Source organism: Corapipo altera, unplaced genomic scaffold (genome assembly GCF_003945725.1).
Source record: "Corapipo altera isolate COAL_440 unplaced genomic scaffold, ASM394572v1 45, whole genome shotgun sequence".
Taxonomy (NCBI): domain Eukaryota; kingdom Metazoa; phylum Chordata; class Aves; order Passeriformes; family Pipridae; genus Corapipo; species Corapipo altera.
Genome location: NW_020884877.1, coordinates 18827027 through 18850672, shown reverse-complemented (window position 1 = coordinate 18850672; position 23646 = coordinate 18827027). Strand labels below are relative to the sequence as shown.

Sequence of the window (23646 nt, the reverse complement as noted above, 5' to 3'; positions counted from 1 at the left end):
TCTTCCTGCCGGCTCACCCCTTTGCAGCTGGTCTCTTGTTTTCCCTCTGCCCTCTCCCTCGCTCCTTGGCCTCACCTGCTCCAGCTCCAGCCCAGCTTCCGTGCTGAAGGACCTCGAGGCAGGTCCCTGATAAGGGCCAGACCAAACAAGAACCTTTTGTGCCGTGCTGAGCTCATTCACAGGATTCAGGTGAAGACCTGGCCTGGGCAGAGCAAAGAGTGATGCATGGAGGGACCGAGTAGTTCAGTGCCTCCATGTGGTGCCAGACATGCAGCACAATCCTGCCTCAGTTTCCACGCTTCTCTGAAAATCCTTCCTCTGCCCCTGCTCACAGCAGCATCTGTCCCTCAAGCAGGGGAGGGAGAAGGGCCCATGATGTGGGCTGAGCTGGGGAGGGAGGGCACATGTCCTGCTGAGAGGTGCTGTCAGTGCTGAGTCCTGTGTGCATAGGGGGCCTGGCAGCCAGCAAGTGCAGGGAATAAAATTCTCCTCCCTCCCAGCCCATTGCTGGGTTAATATTCCCTCTAACGACAGACGGCTCCTTTTATCCTCTCTCGTGCTCCTGCCTGTGATTTAATCTTGGAACAAGCCATGATTATTTCCTGTACAGCTGCCTCCCTCACTTCCACCGCAGACCAAGCTTGACAGCATCTCACCAGGCAAGAAGCAGACTCTCCTTCAGGCCCCCAGCCTGGCCATGGCTGAAGGCAGAGAGACCCTCTCCAGCACCCTGTGTTCCCAGTCCTACACTAGGAGTGCCATGGGAAGAGGAGGGACAGACTGACAGGAACCCTCCATGGGGCTGACAAGCATCAGGGAAGAAAGGGTGATAGGGAAGGTGGACAATTGCTTGACTAGGTGATCTTCCAGGTCCCAGCTTCATGGGGTAGATTTAGGGCTGTGAGAGGAGTCTAGTGGGTCTCAGACTGGCTCTTAGGAGTTATCACGGTATTAGCATAGAAACACCTACCCCTGGATCCCTCAAAGCCAAGGTAGAAGGCAGCTGGATCTCAGGCTGCCAGTCCTTGGCTCAGGGCTGCTGAGACTGGCAAAGGCAGGATCTTCTCCCAGAGAGAGTGAGATGGATCTGCCCTCATAGTCCTTTCCATCTCACAGGGCTTCAGCGCTTGAGCAGGTGCACCTCAAGCTCAGGACCACAGGGCACACAGCCTGGAATCCTCCATCAATGGCAACAGCAGAGCTGATGGTATGGCCTGCAGCAGCTCCAGAGGGCCAGGGACCCTTGGGCACCCACACACAACTAGAACAGGCAAGATCTGCTTTACATGGAGACCTTGGCAGGAACTGGGACTGATTCCATCCTCGTCTGTGCAGTGAACGCAGTCAGCCCCAAGCACTGTAAAACCACAAGGCCAGAACACCACTGTGTTCTGATGATCTCCTGAGTTCCCTTGTGTGGCTGTTGGGAAGAATACTTCCAAAATACTGGATCAACATCCACTGTCTACCTGTAAGCAGGCAACTTCACTGTGCTGGTGGCCAAGCAGGGCTAGAGGGGGTCAACACTTGTCACCAGAGCATGTGTACACGGCATGCATGCTTGTCCTTTATGCCTGCACTACCTGGAGGGCTGTGGAAAGCCAAGATCTCTCCTTGCCAGGACAGGAAAAAGAAGCAGGAGACCAGGGCTGGCCCAGGGCCACCCCAGCAGCATCAAAACGTGGGGTGCAGCTCCACCTGGTGGACAGCGAGGCCCCCCCACGTGCCACCAAGTCCCTTTGGCCATCACACGGAGACTGGGTGCCCCAAGCTGGAGTTTATGGCTCTGCCTTCCCTGTCACCATTAGGAACCAGGGGATGCAGCCTCGCCCCGGAGCTTGGGATGCTCCAACACGCCGGGATGCTGAAGCAGCGTCAGCATGTAGATATACACGCTACTGCACGTGCCCAGATGCATCTGCACATGCACAGAGAATTGGCAGAGAGCACCAGGAGAGTGCAGAGCCAGCTGTGCCCCCACAACCTGCCCTTTGCGTGCTGAGCATCCCATGTGCCTGCAGGAGAGGTTAAATGAAGGCAGCTGCCTGCCTGCCAGATGGAAGCAATCCTGAGGGACTGGATTGCTCAGCTCCTGCCAGCCAGGGACATATAGGAAGAACTCTGACCTGGAAACCAGGGGTTCTGTGCTAAGCACCCAGCATTCTACATGATCCTGGATAAATTCTTCCTGATCGCCACGGAGGAGTACTTGCACAGATGCTTTCCTTGCCCCGTGTTTTTCCCTCTGTCCTTTCCCCCCTGCTCTGGGATGCTCCTCGCACACAGCGTCCTGTTGCATCCCTTCCATTCCAGCACAGAGACTGCCAGTCTTTCACTGCCAGGAGACTCCGGAGCTGCCCCCTGCTTCTGCGCGGGCTGGGAGCTGCCGCACAGGTGGGTGATGGGTAGCGGGGAGGAATCACTGTCACCAGAAGGGAAAACAGACGCTTTTCCTCAGACCAGTGGCGGCTTCCCACAGCTATGCCAGTGCCCCGACAGCCAGTCTCCCCAAAGCGGAGGTAGGCAAAGAACTGTGGTAATGGGCCGGGCACACAGACGCTGGAGAGACAACGTGGAGATGGGGAGGGGACTCTGCGCAGCGCCAGACCCGCCCGAGGAGCTCCGGGGGCGGCTGCCGCGAGAGGGCAGCACAGCCCCGGCACCCCCGAGCCGCCACCCCGGCGGGCAGCGCAGGGGCTCGCTCAGCCCCGCCTCAGCCCTTCGGGGGGTCCAGCGCAGAGACTACCCGCCACCTTCCCGTGCTCGGCTGGCTGATAGAGCCCGAATTGGCTGCAGGGGGTATAACTGGCACCTTCGTCAATCTCTACCACCCTGCGGCTGTGTGGGTTTTCTCCTGCCACAAGACCCTAGGGATGTGCTGGCAGGCATTTAAGCAGCCCGTGGCTATACTTGAGACATCCCAGTTATTCCTTCCTGTTCTACTCAGCGCTGAGACCTTCTCCTCCAAAGGTTTTAATGCCAGCAGTCCTGGAAGGGATGTCTGCTGAAAGCAGAGCCCTAATAGCAATCAATCCACATCCTCACCCCAATGCCAGTGAATACCCCCTTGCCACTCCCACCAGAAGCCAGGAGCTAACCAGTGCCAGGACCCATCTCTCTGGCCATGGACTGGGAAGCAGAGATGTGTTTCCATGCGGATTCAAGGCCTGGCTCTGCCTTGCATGTTTTCCACCCAGAGAAGCTGTGTTTCTTCAGCTCTCTGAGCCATTCCCATCACTGCCGTTCAGCAAATGGCAAGACAAAAATAGCTTCTCTCCAGGGGCTGCAACAGGGCCTCTTGATTTGACTGTGCTCTGCTCCACTCTGCTGTGCAAACTCAGGGCTGATTACGAAGCAGGGGCTGCACAAGCTCCTCCAGCCACCTCAGGTAGGCATTGCTTCCCACTCTGAGCCACATTAAGTAGGTATCACAGGGTAAGCTTTGGTGTCTATGGAGCCACAGCTGTAGCCCCCCACCCTTGACAGCTGGGAAGGGGACAAGTGTAGGGGGAAAGCGCAGAAGCACAAGCAGGTTTCTCCTCCCTGAGCACTGCAGACAACCTGCCAGCCAGGTCCTCTGTGGCTTCCCAGCCCCAGGGCTCCCAGCGCAGCAGGAGCTCTGCCAGAAGCTGTTGCAGAGGATGGGGAGGGGGAGCACCAGAGCTGTCAGAACCACTCACTGAGAGATATACCGAGACTGTGAGCTCTGTCTCCATGGGTAAAGCAGTGCAGGAACTGGCTGGCCAGCTGCTGCCAAGGAGACAGTCCTTTTCCCTGCCTGTCTTTGCCAGTGCAGACAGACCACGGCACAGCAAGTGAGCTATTAAAGAACAGCTCTAGCCAGCCAGCAAACACATGCTCATTCATCATTCTGGAGCAGGCAGGGGGACGTGCCAACTGCTTTCAGCCAGGGCTCATCACAAAGCCTGTGTCCAATAGTCCAGCATCCTGGAAGGGAGCTGGGGTCAGACTAGGGGGCCCTGGACCCTCCAAAATGCCTTTTCTTGTCACGAGGGTGCTGGGAGAGCTGCTCTGCCCCAGGCTGGGAACTTGTGCATTTCTGAGACAGAGCCTCAGCATGGCAACATCATGCCAGAGACAGCTTGGAGAGGACGTGATGGTTGGCGTGGGCTTAGCTAAGGCCTGACCTGCCCCCACATTCCCACCTGAACCAGGCAGGTAGAGCTGCACAGCTCTCTGCAATGGGATGCTCATGTCAGGTAGAGCAGTGGGGGACTGTCAGGCACTTGCAGGGAACTGTATGGATCCTGCAGATCAGTGGTAGCTCTTTCAGAGCCTTTTCACAGTATCTGCCTGGTTTTACACCTACTTCTCTTCCCTGGTGCTGCAGTCTCCCTATCTGTCTCCATCCCTAGAGCCCAGCCAGCTGGGAGCCAGAGTGCTCCAACCTCTCATCTGGAATACCCCTGATTCAAGATGGGGATACCCCTTTATACAACCCAAGTCAGGGGCCTGGACAAGAAACCATCCCTTTGTTGGTGCTAGCATGTAGCTGAAGTATGTGTTGCTCTGGCTAGAGTGACTCTTAGTGACAGAGTACCTGTGTATGCCAGTAGTGTCCCCAAAAAGCCACAGCACCAGCAGCTGAAGATTTGGCTAAGGCCAGAAGTCTGAGAGATTTGAAACCAAGTATGGCTGGAGCCCTACTTCTTTCCTCCCTTGCATCCAAAGGCATGTCATTCCTGCTGCCTGAGGTGGGAAACACAATTCCCTGGGGAAGGGAAATGCTGCCCTCTCCTCCTGCTTCGTGTCTTTCCCTGCTAGCTGACCATTTACAACCAAGAATGAGGCCAAGCAGAGATGGCCCCAAGGATGTACTTTGTGCTATATCATTGCCTGCCAGCCCTGGGGCTTGAGCCTGAAGAGTAAAACTAAAGAGTGGGGAAAAGATCCTCCTCTTTCACATGGAAGTGAAGCTGCCTCCCATGTAAGCTGCAAAGCTGCTTCTTTACCCACATAAGAAAGATCCTGCTGTCCTTGTAGGGCTTGGGTAATTCCGTAGTGCTTGCAGGAAGCCCTTGCCGCTGTCAGCAATGCTGTCTTGGAGAACAACTATGGGCTCACTGACCTTCTCTACCCCAGAGCTGCTGCCACAGCAGGACACAAGCTGCAGGCAAGAAGGGAATAATGCACTGAAGCACTCCTCCTGCTCATAGCTGAGGCCTCAAGCTGCATCACTGAGCAGCTCTGGGCTGGATTTTTAAACAGACTTCAACCAAATCTCCCCTCCTGGAAGTGATATACACACACCAAGCTGTGCAATTCAATAACCACAAGCCCAGCTAGGGGAAGCAGGGAAACTCTCTGGCCTCTGCTGTGAAGCCCATCAGTGTCAAATATGAGTAGTCTTTCTGCATGAGTTCATGGAAGCCAATTTGGGAGATCTCACACAAGGTGGGGGTGGCTTCATGTGTTTCAGATGAAGCAGTCTGAGACCAATTTCACTTCAGCAGGAGAAAGCAGTATGCAGAAAGGCCTCTGCTTCCTCACCTGCAAAATTCAGCTGTGGGTTTCTCATGAGACCATGTTTGCACACCAGAAAATCCTCAAACGTAAAGAGAGCAAAGACAAGCTCCTTCCCATCCCCTCCCTAGGGCTCCTCCATCTTCTCAGCTACGTTGAAACCAGCTATGTATATCTGACAGTGCTGACTTTAATCATTGTCAGGAACCTTGTCCTGATTTTCTTTGTCTGTATTTATACCCCTTTACCAAATCCTCCTGGTTACTTAGCCCAGTCTAAGCTGGCCTTGAGCAGGTGGTGCTGGCCCAAATCCACTCGGTTCTGGCCACTCCCAAAGCAAACCTCTCCATCTGAAGGTCTGTGTGCACACGTGCCTGTCCTTTGCAGAACCTACTGCAGGGATGGTGGCTGACCACAGTGCAGAATATGTGAGAATGTGACTTTGCCACTCTTCCCTGCCAAGGCACAGAGGGCATAGCCTCTGTTCTGCCCCTAGATGTGGCAAGTCAGCCCCAAGCATCAGGAGGCCAGTGTAGAAGCCTGAAATATGGCTCTGAGTCTGTGCTTTCATTGCAAACACTTCCAGCATCAGCAGTGCAGGAGGAAGCAGGGGGGCTGGCTTAGCTCCTCCCGGTTGATAATTCATTACCGCCTGTTAGCCTGGATCCATCCGGCAGAACTACATCCTGGCAACGACTTGTGTTCATTTCACACATAAAATGCTGTATCAAAATGCGTCATTTAGACATTCTCCCTGAAACCTTTCCCATCTGTCTCTCCCAATGCTTTATACGCAGGAGCAGTCCCTGCAATTGGGGCATTTTGTTCCTAATGGATGCCTGGCACCCGTTGTAGAAATCAGGGCTGCAGGATCTGCGATGCAACTCATGAGAAATACAGGGGGGATCTTCCTACGAGGAACAGAGAGGCAGCAAGCAGAGGGTGCAGGTTTCATCTATGGAATGCTCATATTCATATTTGGAGAAACAGCATCTATGCATGTGCATGTGGCTGGTTTATCACACACCACTTGCAATGAAGCAGAAGTGCAGCATCCCTTCCCTCCTCCCCTGAGGGTCTGGGAGCCCTGAGCAGCAGGGCTGGATGGACTTGCCTTGGGAACATGGAGGAGGTCCCTTCCCCTTTCTCCAAGGTCCCTCACTTTGGCCTGATGCTGGTGACTGTCAGCCTGGTGGGCTGAGTGGGAAGAGGCAGGGTGGGTGGGGGACTCCATGCTTGCACAGCAGGTGCTGGGGGTGCTTGGCACCCCAAGGCTGGGTGCCTTCTGACTCCCTGCAGAGCTGTTCCCAGGGCCAAGCTGGTTCTCAGGAGAGATGAGGCTTGCCCACCAAGCCTACACCTTTCATGTTGGCTGCCAAGTCACAGACAGCCTTCTACCCACCCCAAGCCTCTAATTGCCCTTTGAGCATATGTTCAGTCTTCTTTATCTTCACCCCTCATTTTCACCTCTTCTCTTTTCTGGCATTTCCAGGGGCTCTTCTTCCCCACTGTGTTCCCCAACCACCATTGGAGCAGAGAGCTCTGCTGGTCTGGGAAGGTTCATCTTTTCCCTTGTAAGAACATAGAACAGGACTTCGCAAGAACAGCCGAGTTCACAAGCCCTCCCTAGACCCCTCCTGTGCCCACTGTCCTCTGGGCTTCCCCAGGAGCCTCCCCACGTCCCCCACGCAAAGGGCTGGGGGGCTGCGACAGGATCGCAGATCCCAACCCACCCCCCTGCCCTGGTGGGAGCACTGGGCGAGCCCCCGATCGGTGAAGGTCACGCCGGGGCGGCGGCCGCCGGGCAAAGCCGCGCCGTGCTCTGCCCCCGCCACCGCCCACCGGCGAGGGGGCGGGCACACCGGGGCCTCGTGCGGCGGCGATTGGCTGTCGGCGGGGAGGCGGGGAGCGGCGGGGCCGCGTCTGGCTGCAGCGGCGGGCGCGGAGCCCAGAGCGGGCGCGGCGGAGCATCTTCGGGTACCGCGGCCCCGGTGTGGGCCGCCTCCCCCGCAGGCCCCGGCCTCCTATGGGCGGTGCCGGCGCCCCGGCCCCTGCACGCCCGTCTCGCTCGGCGTTAGCATGGGCACGGTGCTCTCCCTCTCCCCCGCCGCCTCCTCGGGCAAGGGCGGCGGCGGCGGGGGGCTGCTGGCCGACAAGGCGCCGGGAAGGGTGCCGGGCAAGGGCGAGAGCCGGCTGAAGCGCCCCGGCGTGCTCATCTCGGCGCTCACCTGGAAGAGGCTGGTGGCCGCCTCGGCCAAGAAGAAGAAGAGCACCAAGAAGGTGACACCGAAGCCCGGCGGCGGGGCCCCGGGGGGGCCCCCGGGCCAGCCTGACCCGCTGGTGGTGCAGCGAAACCGCGAGAACTTGCGCAAGTCGGTGGTGGGGCCGGCCGACGGCGCCAAGCAGGGCCCGCTAGCCGTGCCGGTGCCCACCGTGCCCTCGGCGCCGCAGGAGTTGCACCCGGGCTCCGGCGGGGGAAAGCCGCCGCCACCACCGCCGCCGGTCGGCGGCCGCCCCCCAGGGTCCCCGCGCCGCGTGGTGGTGCAGGCGTCCACCGGCGAGCTGCTGCGCTGCTTGGGGGACTTCGTGTGCCGCCGCTGCTACCGCCTGAAGGAGCTGAGCCCCGGCGAGCTCATCTCCTGGTTCCGCAGCGTGGACCGCTCGCTGCTGCTGCAGGGCTGGCAGGACCAGGGCTTCATCACCCCGGCCAACCTGGTGTTCGTCTACCTGCTGTGCCGGGAAGCGCTGCGGGGCGAAGATATCGGGAGCCAGGCCGAGCTGCAGGCCGCCTTCCTCACCTGCCTCTATCTTGCCTACTCCTACATGGGCAACGAGATCTCCTACCCGCTCAAGCCCTTCCTGGTGGAGGGCGACAAGGGGCGCTTCTGGGAGCGCTGCCTGGGTATCATCCAGCGCCTCAGCGCCAAGATGCTGCGAATCAACGCGGACCCGCACTACTTCACGCAACTCTTCCAGGACCTCAAGAGCGAGGGCGAGGGCGGAGACGGGTCCAAGCACTGGACGATCAGCCTGGACCGTTAGGGAGGTACCAGGCCCCCGGGGCCGGAAGGGGCCGCGCACCGAGGGGCGGGGGAGGCGAAGGACTGTCGGATTCCCCATCCTCCCCCCGCATCCTCCTCGCCTTCCCCCCTCCCCGGCCGCCAGCTCCACAGAGACGCTACTTGGACCCTCCCTGCTCCGGATCCTGCCGCCCCCCTCCCGCGCTTCCGACCCCAGATGGGGGCTGCGCTCTGGAACACCGAGGCGGCGGCGAAGACCGAGGAGAGGGGGAGTGGTGTCTCTCCCGCCTGCGCGATGGAGGGGGGAAGGCTGCGGAGGAGCGGAGGCTCCTTGGATGCGTTTTCTCTAGAAAAAAAGGGGTGAAAAAATGGATGTGAGGGTCTGGGGCAGGAGTGGTCGAGGGGCCTTGGGGGTGCGGCGGGTGCCTCTGGCAGAGGGTGCATGTGAACGAGCTCCCCGGCGCGGGCAGAGCCGCCCTGCCGTGCTCCCGGTGCTGTCCGTGGTGCTGGAGCTGCCGCGCCTGAGCAGACAAAGGCGGGGGGGCAGGGTTACGGGCAAGGCTGGGGGTGGGTTTTCTGTGTCGTGAGCGATGCCTTTCCTCCCCCCTCCCGCCCACGTGGGGGGATATGGGCCCCCCTGAGCATGGGCGACGGTGCCCCTCACCCTGCGGGAGCCGCCCGCATGCCCCTTTGTTCGAGCCGCTGGGGGTGGCGCCCACGCCCTTCCCCGTGGATATTTCCTCCCCCCGCCCCCCGGTGCGCCTCCCCAAACAAGGGGTTATGCCTCCCCCAACCTTGGCCTGCTGCGAGTAAAGGGGTCTGTGCCAGAGGAGGCCTAGGGAGCCCAGACGGAGGGGGTCTGCTATGGGAGGGGGGTTCCCCTCTCCTCTTGCTTTGCTTCACTGGAGAATAAAGAGGTGGCCTGGATGGGCCTGGTGATGGCTCCTGGACTTGCTGGGCTGTGGGGTGCAAGTGGGATTGGGGGGGCACCCCAAGCTCCTAGTCATGCCCCCTCTCCTCCCCAAGAGGGATAGGAGAGACCTGATTCTCAAAGCGGGTTTTACTACCCAGTGTGAGTTGGGGGTCAGAATTTCACCCCTGTTTGTTGTGCCCAGGGCCAGTTCTGGTCCACCTGAGTGTGTCTTGGTTCCTTGTGAGCTCTCCTGGCCTTCTCCATTCCAGATGGAAATGCCTGATGCCTGTCTGCTGCTCTGAATTTAAATAGGATGCCACATTTCATGTCACCTCCATTTTTTTTTTTTTTTTTTAGTTTTATTTTTCCTAAAGCTACCCCCGCCTCCCCCTTCCTCCCTGTCTTTGCAGGGCTGGGCTCCCTTCCCTGGCAGCAGCAGGCTGCGGGAGCTGTGCTGCTAGCCCTGTTACCAGCTCTGTGCTTTTGCAGACCCCCTGGGAGAGGGGTGGAGAAGGGGAAGGCTTTGCTTTTCTCATAGCTGGTTGCTATGCTTCAGACTACTGAATTTGCTGGGGCTTCTTTAGCAGGATCTGCACCACATATTCTCCGAGGTCTGCATCCAGTGCTTCCCAGCCCCTCTGAGCCAGGCATTCAGGCTCTCCTTAGCTGGGAAGAGCTGTGCTGGCTCTGCAGGTCATGGAGGGTAAGCTGGATTCTCTCTACCTTTGTGTGCATCAGCAGAGCTGCTAATTAGGCCCAATCTGGCTCATTCAGGCAAAGCTGTGCTGCCAGGAAGACAGCACAGATGTCAGCATGGGGGCTGACCTGGCAAGGTGCTATGCAAGGCTTTTCCATGGCTGTGTAAACCGACCAAGACCAGTGCTTCCCCCCTTCTGCCTCTCCTAATGGATGCTGTTGTTCCTGCCTGTAGATTGACATTTATGTGACCTTGTGGTGAGCTGTCTGAGCCACAATGCACTCAACCCACCCCAAATTTGACTATATCCACATCTTGTCCTGAGGAAGGTAGCTCTGGCTTAAAGAGGTGGAATTGGACCCTTAGAGCTCCTATGGGGCTGCTGGGAGAGCCCTGACTCTCCCCATCAGCATTTTGCAGAGAGGAAAACTGAGGCACAGTGAGATGAATGCAGGAAGGTCTGCTGCATCGCAGGGTAACACCTGAGCCTGTGGTACTGGCAGTCTCTACCCTGAGCTATGGGTGTTTGTCCAGTGACTCCCCTACCCCTAGGTGTGGGGCTTTATAGAGTCTTGTCTCCAGAGCTGAACAACCTGCTAGCACTGGTGAGGGTTTCCCACCCTGCAGATCTCCTTAGCGGCACTTACAAGATATTTCAGCTTCAAGCCCCAGCTGCAGCGAGGCCATGTCCTTCCCCTCCTCCCTTGTATTTCATTGATTAAGAGTGCTAGGCCTCATTGGGGGATTTAGGAAGAGCTAATTGCAGACTGGTAATTGAAGACAGCTTGGAGTCTCTGGAAATGTCAAGGAATGAGAGACGAACTTAGGTGCTCCCCTGCGTTTAAATATACATCATTGGCTCAGCCAGAGCCTTACTGAGGAGAGGGAGATGTGTCTGGATCTTGTACAGCTGCTGGGGGGACCAAGGCAGGAGGAGCACTCACCTTACCTTGCCTGGGAGCCTTCTACTCCCACCAGGGCAAAGGGGAGGTGGGGAGGGAACACAAGCAAGGATGATTAGTGAGGGTGGGAATCCTCGGACAGGCTTGGGAGTTTAGCATTTTCCCCTCTTAAAAATTGTGTGATTTAACCTGCCACACTGCTGTGCTCCTGCATGATGGATGATCTGGACTCAGGAGCCAGCTATTGGGCAGCAGTAAGGGGGATGGATAGAGCTTGTCCCCAGCCTTGTGATCCCTTCAGCCACCAGTGCTCCCTGAGGAGCATTAAGGGACTGGGAAGCCCCTGTGCTGTCAGCTGCAGAGCCCATCAGTGTCTGGGATTGCAGGGATGGGAGATTCACATTGGGTTTGGGACTCAGAGGTAGAGCAGTAGGGCCAAGTCAGTGATCAATCACCACAGAAATCCAGGTGAGGGATCCCAGTACTTTCCTAGTTTGAAATTCCTCCAGCAGCAACACATCTCCTCTCCATGCCTCACAGTGGACACCCCATCTGCTCTGACATACGTTGCAGCAGGGTAGGTGGGCACAAGCTGCATGGTGCAGCCTGCAGTGGGTTCAGAACTTTCTGCCCCAAGAAGGTCTCTTCTCAGGCCATAGCATCCTCATGTTGCTTCCCAAGAGTGTATGGGGCTGCTAGGGGCACCCTGGTTGCCAGTGGGTCCCAAGGTTGCATAGTCACCCATGAAAAGGGGAGTTTCTACCTGGAGCTGTGGAACAACTGCTCTGTGGGACTCCCCTTGCCCTACTGCTCTCTCTGGGGAGCAAACTATGGGTTGGATGAGCTGGCCATGGCACTGGGGCATGGAGGAGTGATGAACAGCTGGAGCAACCAATGTGGCAAGCCATACTTCTTCCTTTCAAAAGACCAGCAGTGAAGCTGTGTTTTTGCTATTAAGAGTTGGCATCATCCCCTGGAGTGACTTGGAGGTGCTCCATGGGGAGGAAACTGTTCTGTATGGTGCAGACCTGGCACCTGCATGGCTGGTGAAGGACCTACCTTGGCCCAGCTTTCTACTCAGGCCTTTCTTCATTTGCCTCTGGGGATGATGGAAAACATGTTTCTCGAGGCAGATGGAAGTGGGAGGTCTCTCTTCTGCCTCTGTGGGAGCTACTTGGACACTGGATCCATTGCAGCTTTGGGCTGTTGCTCTCTGGGCTGAATTGGGGGTGACTTGTGGGTACATGTTTCTGGTCCCCTCCCTGCTCCATGGCACTTCATCACAGCTGCTGGTGGGGTGTCTGTGTGGGAATACGTGGACAAAGTGACCCTGGGACATGGCAGCAAATGACAGAGGGAGAATGAAGAGTCCCGGGCGAAATTGGCTGATGAGATATTTGTACTCAGGAAGGGGCAGGAGAGCGGCCAGAAGGTCTCAGCTGATGGGAGATAAATGCAGGCTGGGTAGAAATCTGCAAAAGCTCTGCCTGTGCCCAGGGTGGCCCAGTGGTAGTCATGAGACTGAAGAAGGTGGGATGATAGACAGTTTGGTCTCCACTGTAGCCAAAACATGTCTTGTGGCATTGCCTGGCTGATGGGTTTGGGACTGAGGAGCATAGACTGGGGACAGCTCTGGGCAGGTGAAGAAGGGGAACCAGATACCCTGGAGCTCTGCTGTGATGGTTAATCCTTCTGCCACAGAGCCTGGAAGAGCAGAGGGCCAGGGCTACATAGTCTGGGGCATTACCTCCAGCTCACTGAGAGCTGAGCGTGGAGGTCACCCTGTGCTGTGTTCCCTGCCTGTCTCATGGTCCTTTGTCACCCCCGAGGACTGAACTCCTTGGGGGATAGCCAGGCAGCACCAAACTCTGGCCCAAGGCAGTCATGGGGAGTCTGCTTCAGGAAGTGAGTGCCCCTAGGCTGGAGTAGGGGCTGCTCCCTCATCAGAAGTCCTGCATTAGAACATAATCTGGCATTAGCACATTAATCCAGTCCTCCCGCTACTCATCTACTGCCCTCAGCAAAGTCCAGCCCAAGGTCTCAGTGTACAGCTGGGCAGCAGCAGACCACTGTCTCCCTGGCAGCCCAGAGAGCTGGTGGCAGCAGGGATGAGGTTTGGGTTTATGGTGGCAGCACAGCCCCAGCCCTTAGCATGTTGGCAAGGAAGAAAGCAGCATCTTTGGGAAGCATCACATTTCATTCCTTGGAGGGACTTTACAAAGGGTTTTGAAGCCTGAATGCCTGTACCTGCAGGCTCTGGCTGAGCCACACTAAGTCGTGAAGCACTTTGCAGGGAGCCACGCCAAGGGAAGGTGGCGTCTGGAGAGAGGATGTGAGTCAGCAGCTTGGGGGTGGGGGGCTGAGGAGCCAGCACAGCCGGGATGTGGAGAGGATGAAATAAGTGGGAACTGGGAAAGCTGTAGGGAGAGCAGAGGTAGGCAGAGAGGCAGCTGATGTCCCCCCAGGGCAGATGTGGCATGGCTGTGCTGCAAAGGTGCTTCCCAGCATGAGAAATGAAACAAGTGGTGACATGACTTTGCTAAAATAGGAGATGGGGTATTCAATCCTCCCTCTGGTCCATTACTGTGTGGCTGGGATACTTTGGGAAGTTGGAGGGGTCCCCCTGTTATGCTGACAAGAGGCTAAAACCTGCCTTCTTGACAGGTAAGCAAAGCCAGATACAAAGAGACTTTATTTTTGTTTTGTTTTGGTGGTTTTTTTGTTGTTTTTTTTTTTTAAGTAGGGAAAAAATTCCTTCTGTCTTTAATCACAGGGCAGCAGAAGAAGCTGCTGTGCCATAGCCTCTGCTCCCTCACTCTTCCTAGTGCAGGCTGAAGCCCTTTGGGACCGTGTTCCCCATCTCACCCTGAACAGGGCACCCAAGGACTCTCTTGCAGGTAGGTCAGAAGCCCATGGATGCACTGGGCCCATGCACCTCCTGCCAGTCACCTGAGACAGGCTGCCCACCCAGCTGGTACGTACACTCCACTGCCAGGGATGGTGCTCCCACATCAGCCCCGTGGGCTGGGCACCCCCAGTCGGGGCCAGAGGCGATGCTCTGCCAGAAGCTGTGCAGGGCTCGGCCCTGCTTGCCCATTGGCAGGATTTTGCTGCAGTCTGCTCCGAGCCGGCAGTTTTGGTGACTGAAGAAAACTGCAGAAAGCAGCACCTCTAGCAGGCTGGGTCAGGTGGGGCTCTGGGGAGGGGGAAGCTGAGTTGGGTGAAAGTGATGTTCTGTTCCCCCTGCCGATAAGCACAATATGTCATGGGGGGAAGGGGGGCTCCCAGTGGTGCCTGGGGATGGGAGCATCCCGAGTTGCCATGGTGACACCGGCTGCGTCCATAGGCAGGCGAGAGCATCGCTGGTGCAGTCCCGCATGGGTGTCCTCCCCCTTCCTTCCTGGCTGCCGTCCCTAGGGAGTGCAGGGCTGGTTCCCGGCTTCTGGTGTGGCACCTTGGGGACAGAGCAATGGGACTGTGCCAAGTGAGCTCAAATCAGAGCAAAGCAAGCCCTCAGCTGCAGGCTGTTGCACTGGGTGTGTGCAGTGGTCTCCCCTCTCCCAAAAAGGTAACTCCCCCTTTTCCCCAGCATGTCTCACCTCCAATCCAGCAGGGACCCGGATTGCAGGGTCGGGAATGAGGAGGGGACTGGAGTCACCTGGGCTTCCCTGGTGCAAGCACTGGCAGAGGGACACGAGGGGTAGGGACAGGGAGGGGGAGAAGGGAGGAGCTACTAGTGACCCACATCCCTTAATCCGTGTCCTGCCCTGCGTCATGCAGTTACCTAAGCCCTGAAGCGGCTCCCCCGGCGGGGGCGCAGCCCTCTGCCCCGTCTCTGAAGGAGCCAGTTGTGGCCAGTTCCCCCATTTTGCCCTTGCAAAGCCAAGCTTGGGGGCAAGGGATGTCTTCAGCCTGTCTTCACACTGGTTGCGTGGGGGTAACTACTCCTTTCCCCCTCACTTCACCTCTTGCCGTCCTTGGGAACCAGGCTGTGCAACACTCAGGGACCCTGGAGGTAGGGACAGCCCCTCCCTCTCCAGTCCCTGCAACTCCTTTCCCATACATGGGCTCCCAGCTGGCAGCATCGGGCCCCCCCACTCCACAGCCTGAGCCCTCCCCAGAGGACACACTGACATCAGATCCCACTCCCTTAAGCTGATTAGGGCAATGAGGATGCATCGAAGCAGATGCCACCAAGGCTGTGAGAGTGACCAGACCCTGGAGGGATGCAGAGGGGGCAGCATGAAGCCCCCAGATCTGTGGGCTACTGTGATCTGGGGCATGCAGAGAGAGGGTCTGGGTGCTGGCCACTCCCTTCATGGGCTGGGTATGGCTCCCCCCTATACAGCCAGTTTGATCCCTGCTGTGAGCCTGGCACCTTGGGTCCTCGATGGCAGTGGGATCAGGACCAAAGCCTCAAGGAAGGGGACAAGCAGAGGGCAGTCCCTGGGCCCAGAGCAGCCACTGTGGGCACCAGTGGATCTGTGGGTATGTTCTTGGAGCCAGGCAAGCAGTGCTCTCCTGCTCACCCCTGCATCAATGTCACACATGAGCCTGGCCTGGCACAGGATATGGCTGTGCTGAGCCCAGTACATTGCCCCAGACTGGTTGCACAGGACTGTGAGTCACGAGAGATCCAGCTCCTGGCATCCCTAATTTGCCTGGATAACGGCAGGATGGCAAACATCCTGCTGGGCCAACTGCATCTCCTCTTTGCCTCCAGTTGCCACATCCCCTTGCCAGCCTAAGATCAGCTTATGTGGGCTCCCTAGAGGGGTGCCTCAAGTAACCCAGAGGTTTCCGGCTCTGCCCTGTTTCTTGGGGTTTATAAGAATCAGACGTGATGCCTGGAGAAAAGGTGACACAGCAGAGTAGTGCCATCCTCCATACCCCAGCCCTGAAGGTGCTCTGGCTCAGATGGGAAAGGATCTGCTGGCTGGTTCCCCCACTTGCCAGCTGCCTTCAGACAGGAGAGGACACAGGTCACAGCACCTCTCTGTTTTATTGAAGACCAAACCCACCCCCCAGCCAGTGTAGAGCTCAGTGTGCCCAGCTCTTCTGAGTCTGCTGAGCCAATGTCCTGCTCCGGAGGATGGGGGCAGCTCCTTGAACCCAGGGGGAGACCCAGGGCTGCTCCTTGGTTCCTGGGGCTCCCAGTCCTGCTGTCATCCCTTCTCCTAACCTACCTCCCACCCTGCCTTGTCTCTGGGGATGTTCCCACCTATAGAAGGTGTCCCACCAAGCCCTGCATGTGAGGGGCTAAAGCCAGAGTAAAACTGGAACAATAATCTTGGAAGCGATGAGCAGGACACAGGCTCATGTGCAGGATGTCAGGACCATCTGTGGTGTGATCCTCAAGCACTGGGGAGAGGGCAGAGTTGCAGGGACCAGGCTGTGTTGCTTCCAGGCTCTGGTCTTGCCCTGAAGACTGGCAGTGCATGCCTGTCACACCTGCCCCTGGCACCTCCAACCCCAGAGCCCTGCCCCAGGTAGGAATCAACCCATGAAGAACATCTGCTCTTCAGACCAAGGCTTCTCCTGAGGTGTGAAGGAAGCTACCATTAGCAGGAGGTGTAGGAGGGATGGAAGAAAGGAAGACTTTGGAGACACAGGTGAGTGGACCAAGTCGTCAAGGAAGGTCCCCTTTCCTTGCCTCTGCTTAGTGGGGCCCTCATCCATGGATGCAGCTGCCCCGAGGCCCCAGCTCCTGACTCCTCTCTGCAGGTAGAGGGGTGGGGCAAGCAGAGGCTGGGGGCAGAGCTAAGGATATTCAGGGGGTGGGCAGCATGTTGCAAAGGAAAGGGGGTGCACAGTCCCTGCCAGGAGTGGAGCTGATAGTTTTTCCTTCCATTCACATCCTGCTTTAGGTATCCACATCTGTTCCCAGGATCATGGATACCTCCTCATCTTAAATTTAGATGGCTTCTCTCCTTCAGCCACCCCTATCAGGGAACTAACCCAGCTACCCTGCAAGCACCTCCCACCCTCCCCACCATTCCAAATTTAAAAGGGGGCAAGTGAGAACAGGGCACGATCCCACCCCCCATCCCTCCCCACTGAGTTCCCAACTCCACAGCCCCATGCTGCCAGGGACAAGGAGTGTCCACCTGGCACAGCTGAGCCTCTAATGGTAATGGTTGTTCATATTGTTGAGGTGGGAGGCTGCCATGGCGCTGAATGGAGCTGAGGGCTGGAGCCCGTGCCCGGGGTAGAGGGATGGGCTGGAACCAGGCCAGTAGGAAAAGCTGGCCGGTGTCACCCCAGAGGTCATGAGGTTGAGTTTGGAGATGCCCGAGAAGGGCAGCGGTGCCAGGTTGCCCTGAAATTTGTAGAGGGTGTGATCGGGGGTGGCCGGCTGGCACACCTGCGCCAGCCCATGGAAGTCGAACTTGTAGGCGTAGCGCTTGCCATGGACCTTGGTCATGATGTTCTTGTCGTAGTAGTAGCGCAGTGCCCGGCTCAGCTTGTCGTAATTCATGTTGGGTTTGCTCTTCCGCTCGCCCCAGCGCCGCGCCACCTCGTCGGGGTCGATCAGCTTGAACTCCCCGTTCGTGCCTTCCCAGGCGATGCAGTTCAGGTTGGCCCGGTCCGAAAGCAGCTCCAGCAGGAACTGCCACAGCTGGATCTGTCCGCTGCCTGCAAGGCCGAGCCCCGGAGAGGTTAAAGCTCCCTCCCAGGGCACAAGGTTTGGGACAGGATGTGCCCCAATTCTCCTCGACCCACTGCTATATTGCCCCCTCCCGTGTGGACCCAGGTTTAGGCTGCACTTCATTGCATCTCCCCTGCTCTAGAGATGCAGAAGATGGTAACAAGGTTATGTCTCCTTTGCAGCATCCCTACTCCATCCTACCCCTCAGGTAAGAGAAGGAAAAATGCCCTTTCACCTTGTGATGGGGTAGGAGTGCTCAGAGGTCAAAATAGGTTGCAATGGGTCTGGATCCAGGGTCTCCACATCCCTCCCACCCACATTCACACACCACTGAAGACAAATACCTGTTTGTTTGTTTGTTTTGGTGTGAGGACATGGCCTTTTTCTTTCATCTGCAGCCCCAAGAAGGAGATATCTTGGAAGTACTCAGACTTAACCCAGCACAAATATTCCCCACTGCCACATCTGCTTGAAACTGGGCTGGTGTCACAGCACAGCCTCTGCTCTAGGGGCACTGTACCCTGCGCTGATGTCTCCACAGTGAGCTGAAGTCAGGGTGCAACACTGATCTGAACTACACCCAGAGAGGCACAGATAAGTATAGGAGAGGGAGAGAGGAGGACAGGGCAGGACCTGCTGTGGCTTTGAATCGGGCATCAGTGTTCCTTATTTCCAGAGGAAAAGTGTCCTCTCTGAGCCATGGCCATTGCGTCTGCAGCTTGCCCTGAGGAGTATCCTTGGTGGGTGCCCAAGGTGCCCCTGTGCCACACACTGGAGCCTGGCACACCTGGATGTGCCCATGGTGAGGCACAAGGACGGGCTTCATTGTGTCTGGCCAGAAGTCACAAGAGGAGAGGGTCCCTGGACCTTTGGACGAGGAGCAGTCCTGCCACTGAGATCCAGCCACTCTGCAGAGCAGCCCTGCACTTATCTAAATACCTTGTCCTACCCTATCTGAGCAGCAGCCCTTGCACATCCCTGCTCCTTGTCCCAACCCTTGCAGCACAGTCTCTTCCCACAGAAGGGGGCACGTCTTTGCATTTAATCCTTCTCCCTGTGCTTTTCTACCATTATTGTGCATATAGGTGCTTGGATCCCATTCAGAGGTTTATCACCCATGACCCCTGCAGCAAGCAGTCCCATAGCTCAGCTACGTTTCCCACGAAGAACCACCTTATCCTACTTATCTAACACCCACCTATTTTATCTGGTGCTCCCCATTTCTTGCCCTGGAAGGAGCAGGGAACAGCTGTTTCCCACCCATTGCCATCTCACCAAACCCAGCTTAGACATCCTGATCCAGGCAGGTACACCCTAGTCTTTCCAAGGTGTTGCGTTTCCTAATCCCCCATCCTGGGAAGAAGGTGGGGGTCTCTCCTCCCTGGGAGAGATCCCTGCAGCCTTTGCCTCTCATTGCCACAGCCTCCACCTTGGGCTCCAGCTATCTCCCAGTTGTGGCTGTTCCACCCCATGCAAGGAGGGCAGGGAGGTGTTGGAGGGTGCAGCCGGGTGGAGTGGTGAGGCTCAACCCTGACTGCCGCAGGGTGCCGTGATAATACACCTGGCAGCTCCCCGAGGAAATATCCAGGGATCCAAAAAGGTCCTTCTCACTGCATCACTGTGCACCAAGTATGGCTAGGCAGAGTCCCCAGTGCAGAGGCAAAAGAGTCTCCCAGTCCCAGCTTTCCTACCCCTCCCACCACTAAACTAGGGCTCCCCTTTTCCTGTTCAGAGCAGCCCCTTGTCAACTGTCTCCTTGCAGACAGGCAAGCTACATGGCCCGAACACCACAGTGCTGGCCCCGCGATGCCCAGTGCTGCTGCACTCCCCAGCAGGCTCCAGGCTGCTCCCTCGCCAGCACTTGCCCATGCCTGGAAAACCCCAGCGTGGATTTCTCCAGACGGGGACCCATAAATTCCCAGACTTGCCCGAGCCCCAGTCCTTCACCGGCAGCTCCCTCACGGGTGGTGTCTCAACTCACCTCCCCACTCCCAGGAACGGGTCTCCCGAGCCCGGATTAGCTCGCCCCACTCCCGGGCTGGCTGGCAGCTCTCTCCCCGTCTGATGTCCCGAGCAACTTGGGGGACCGGAGCTGGGACCCCGAACTCTCCCCGCTGCGGGGCTCGGGGGGCCGGGTTCCCCGCTTCCCTCTGCTGCCACGGGACGGGGGCTCCCGGCTGTTGGGGCTCGGTGGTTTCCCCGTAGGATTTGGCGGCGGAATGTTCCCAGCCCGCAGCAGCAGGGAACGGGGGCTCCGCGGCGGCCGTGTCCCGCATGGGCAGTGCCCGGCACATGAACGGGAAGGGGTCCCCGGTGGCTGCGGGTTGGGGAAGAATGCGTGTGCCCCGGGGGTCCCCGCTCCGGGCCAGCTGAGGGGAGCGGAGCAGGTCCAGGGGAAGGGGCAGCGGTGCTCTTACCTTTCTGCACGCCGGGGCTGAGAGACCCCCATGCCTGGCTCTTCCCGTCTTTGAACAAAGTTTCCCCTACTGGATCTGGGGGAAAAAAAGGGGCGCGGGTGGGGGTGGCGGGGGGCTGGAGCCAGGCGGGACCGCGACCCCCCGGCGCCCACCCGCGGGCAATGTCCTCGCAGCCCCCGTCCGCTCCCCCTCGCTTGCCCCGCCGCTGCGGCGAAGCCAGGAAACGCGTCCAGGAAAAAGGAAATCCGATTTCCGACCCAGCCGGGGAAGCTTTTAAATAGGAATAGAAAATCCCGTGGGCTGGGGTAGGGAGGAGAGAGGGAGCGAGGGAGAGAACTGCGGGACAAGGGGACAGGGAGAGGAGACAGGTGAGCAGCAGGATGGGCGGCAGGATCGGCGGGTGGAAGAAAGGATGACTGCTGGCGTTTGGGGAGCAGATCGCTGTGAAAAGGAGAGATAGATGGAGAGATGGATGGAAGGAAGGAAGGAAATGGGTGGATGGATGGAAGGACAGAAGGGAGGTTGGATGAGTGGGTAGATGGAGGGAAGAAAGGGTGAGAGGTGAATGGATGGAAGGAAGGGTAGGTAATTGGTAGGATGAGGTCAAAACAGGCTGATGGAAGGGACAGAGGGTAGACAGAGGGATTGGCTGGTAGCGGGGATGGAAAAGGGGATAGAGGGATAAGTGGGTGGGGTGGAAGGATGGATGGAAGCACAGGGCAAGGATGGATGGGTGGAAAGATGAGTTGGAAGGAGAGAAGGGTGGATAGAGGGATGGAAGGACAGGGGGACGGTGGGTGGATGAAGGATGGGAGGATAAGTGTGCAGGCATGGAAGGCTGTGAGGGTAGATAGAAGGGATGGTTGTGGTGCTCGAAGGCAGGAAGAGAGAATGGACAGAAAGAGAGAGGAGAGAACAGGGTGGGCTCTGGAAGGAGACAGGGCAGAGAAGCGTCCCGGGGCCTCAGCGGGACAGGGCGGGCAGGGGCTGGGTGCTGTGCGGTGCACGGCGCAGCGGTGGGGCAGCGGCCGAGGGATCCGCCCGTACCTGGCAGATACATGTTGAGCAGCAGTGGCACCGCTCCGGTGCCGTGTCTCATGGCAGCTGTGGGGGCGGCCCGAGGGCTGCATGTTTTAATATTCCTGCCCCTATTATTATTATTATTATTCCACTTTATCAGGGAGCAGCTGATGGCGAATAAATGGCAGCGGGACGGGCAGGGGACGGGCAGGGGCCGGGGGAGGCGGAGGAGGGGGAGTTTCCAGGCAACTCGCAGGGGCTCGGGGCCCCGGCTCCAGCAATTTCCTCCACTGTAATTAAAGCGGGCGCTGCCCCCCCCTCCCCCCGCTATCGGGCCCGCATCAGACTTTAATCACGGCCGCGGGTTTCTATGGAGAGAGGCTCGGGCCGCTTCCTGCCTCTTCCGCCTCCTTAACTCTTCGCAAACACGGCGCTGCCATCCCAGCTAGGAGCGGGCTCGGACACTGCCTGGAGACTGCCCGGGCCCGGCCTCCCACCAGCGTCCCGCTTCCTGACCCGCCGACCGGACAGCATCCTCTTGGCCATCTGCATCTCACTGCACGGCATCGGCATCGGCATCGGCGTTGGTGTCATCCCACCAGCATCTGGCTCTGTGACCCACCTGTGCTGCCAGCCATGAGGATCCGTGCCTGCCCCTTTCCCAGCTTCAGCATCATCAACACAGTCTTGGGGTCTCCTTGCAGTTCCCAGAGCCCTGGGGTGGGGTCATCTGGGTCCCCACCAGGTCTGTCCAGCCCTGGGACACTGGTGATGGGATTCCTTTGTGATGCCCCAGGTGGGTAAGAGTTTCAGGGTGGGTAAGTGCAGGTTGTACCACAGATTTGCCACCTCCCTGGCTCCTCTGTGCCCTTCTGGACAGTCCCTGACTCAGGGACAGTTAAGCCTGTGACCAACCCTGTCCCAATCTGTTGCTCACCTTTATTAGGATCTGTAGAAGTTGGGTGACACTCAACCCCCCCACAAACCAGAATGGCCCTATCTTCATCTGCTTGTCCTGAGCAGCCCTGGTATGTTCTGAAGACAGGAAGGCAATTTGTGGAGAAATGTGCAATGGAGAAAGATGATCCCAGCTCCCAAAAGACACATCTGCCTATGTTTTCCCCCATCATACATGGCTCCAGCTGCTATATGCAGTTTTGGGGTGCTCTCAGAGGCTCTGTCCCCTTGGTCAAGAGTAGACCCTCCACCAGGACCCCACAGCTTGATGCAGCCAGGCAGCATGTCAGCAGCTTGTACCAGCTCTGCTCCACGAGTCCGGTGCTGTACAGCCAAGACTGCAACCTCTCCTGTGGTATTTTGTTGATGTCTAGTAACAGGACAAGCTCTTATGCAGGACTTAGATGAATTTTTTGAAAGTGATCATTGCAAGATATGAACCTAATGGAAACCAGAATATGGCCATGCCAGACCCACAGTTATTATTAATACTGTAGCCAAAATGTGTCTTGCATCAAAAGGTGAACGATGCTCAGCTGGGCTGCCACAGCCCAACAAGGCCGATAACGGGGGGGGGAGGGGGAGGCAGCACCCAACGTCCTCCGGGAGGGGACGTCCAAAGTGTTTAGGAAACAGAGGATCCCATGGGTGCTGAGCAAGGCTCCAGGTGCTCCACCTCTTCTGCCCATTAGGGACAAAGAGCAGATACTGGCAGGGGGAGACATGAGCAGATAAGATGGTACTCCCCCCGCAATTCCCCACAAATCCTGTTTAGATGTAACAGCCCTTTAAAAGTTTCTCTTCTCCCAGCTTGTCCTCTAAGCTCCCCCGAACCCCACAGTGGGGTGTCCCAGCTCTGTAAAGCCCAGCAGCTCTGGCTGCTCCCCCCATCCCTCTCCTCCCCAGCCCTCCAAGTGCAATTCTCCCAGCAGCGGCTCTGCAGCCTCCCAGACTTGCTTTCGCTGCCTGAGTCACTGGAACGAACCGCAGGCAACGGAAAACAAGCCCCGGAGACAGCAGGGTGAGGTGGGGAGGGTGCCAGACCCGCCGAGCCGTTGCCTCCCGGCAGCCCGGGTGACTGGGATCCTCCTCCCAACAAACCTGGATGGTGGAGGGCATGGAGGGGGGGGTCTGGGCTTGAAGGACACCGCATCAAGCCAGAGTGGGGGGAGGGTGGAAGGGGCAGGGATCAGGCTGAGAAACAGGGTTAGGGTAGTGGGAGCTGGAGTTGGGGGTGCTTTAGGGGGCACTGAGGGTGTGGATTCCTGGGTTCCTGGGAAAGCCAGCGAGTGGGGAAGCTTAAAGTGGGTGGTGAGGGGACTGGGGGCTTTTGGTGATCTAGGGGCAGAGGGGTGCAAAGGGGCAGGGAGTGTGAAGTCCCAGGGGCTGGGGATCTCTATGTCCATGTGGAGTTTCTGGGGACCTGAGTGGTGTGACCTCAGGTTCATGGGGGAACTGGGGCAGACCCAGAGGATGGGGGAGGGAGGGTATATGAGAAATTCAGAGAACAGGGACCCATGTCCATGGATGAACAAGGAATTGGGCATCAGGTCTGTGGGGGATCTAGAAGATGAGGGTTCAGGTCTG

General features: G+C 57.8%; 2 protein-coding genes across 2 annotated transcripts; one reads left to right on the top strand and one right to left on the bottom strand.

Annotated features, from left to right (window-relative positions):
• Window positions 1–7451: 7451 nt before the first annotated feature.
• Window positions 7452–9448, top strand: CDK5R2 (cyclin dependent kinase 5 regulatory subunit 2). The gene has a single exon (XM_027637517.1). The coding sequence runs from the start codon at window positions 7564–7566 to the stop codon at window positions 8524–8526; it is 963 nt and encodes a 320-aa protein (XP_027493318.1). The 5' UTR covers window positions 7452–7563; the 3' UTR covers window positions 8527–9448.
• A 7366-nt stretch (window positions 9449–16814) lies between these two features.
• On the bottom strand, window positions 16815–21274 carry FEV (FEV, ETS transcription factor). Its single transcript, XM_027637055.1, has 3 exons — window positions 21130–21274; window positions 20083–20157; window positions 16815–17652 (listed from the first exon to the last, which is right to left on the bottom strand). Exons 1-3 carry the CDS (start codon window positions 21179–21181, stop codon window positions 17141–17143), a joined length of 639 nt encoding a protein of 212 aa, XP_027492856.1. The 5' UTR covers window positions 21182–21274; the 3' UTR covers window positions 16815–17140.
• Between the last annotated feature and the right edge of the window lie 2372 nt (window positions 21275–23646).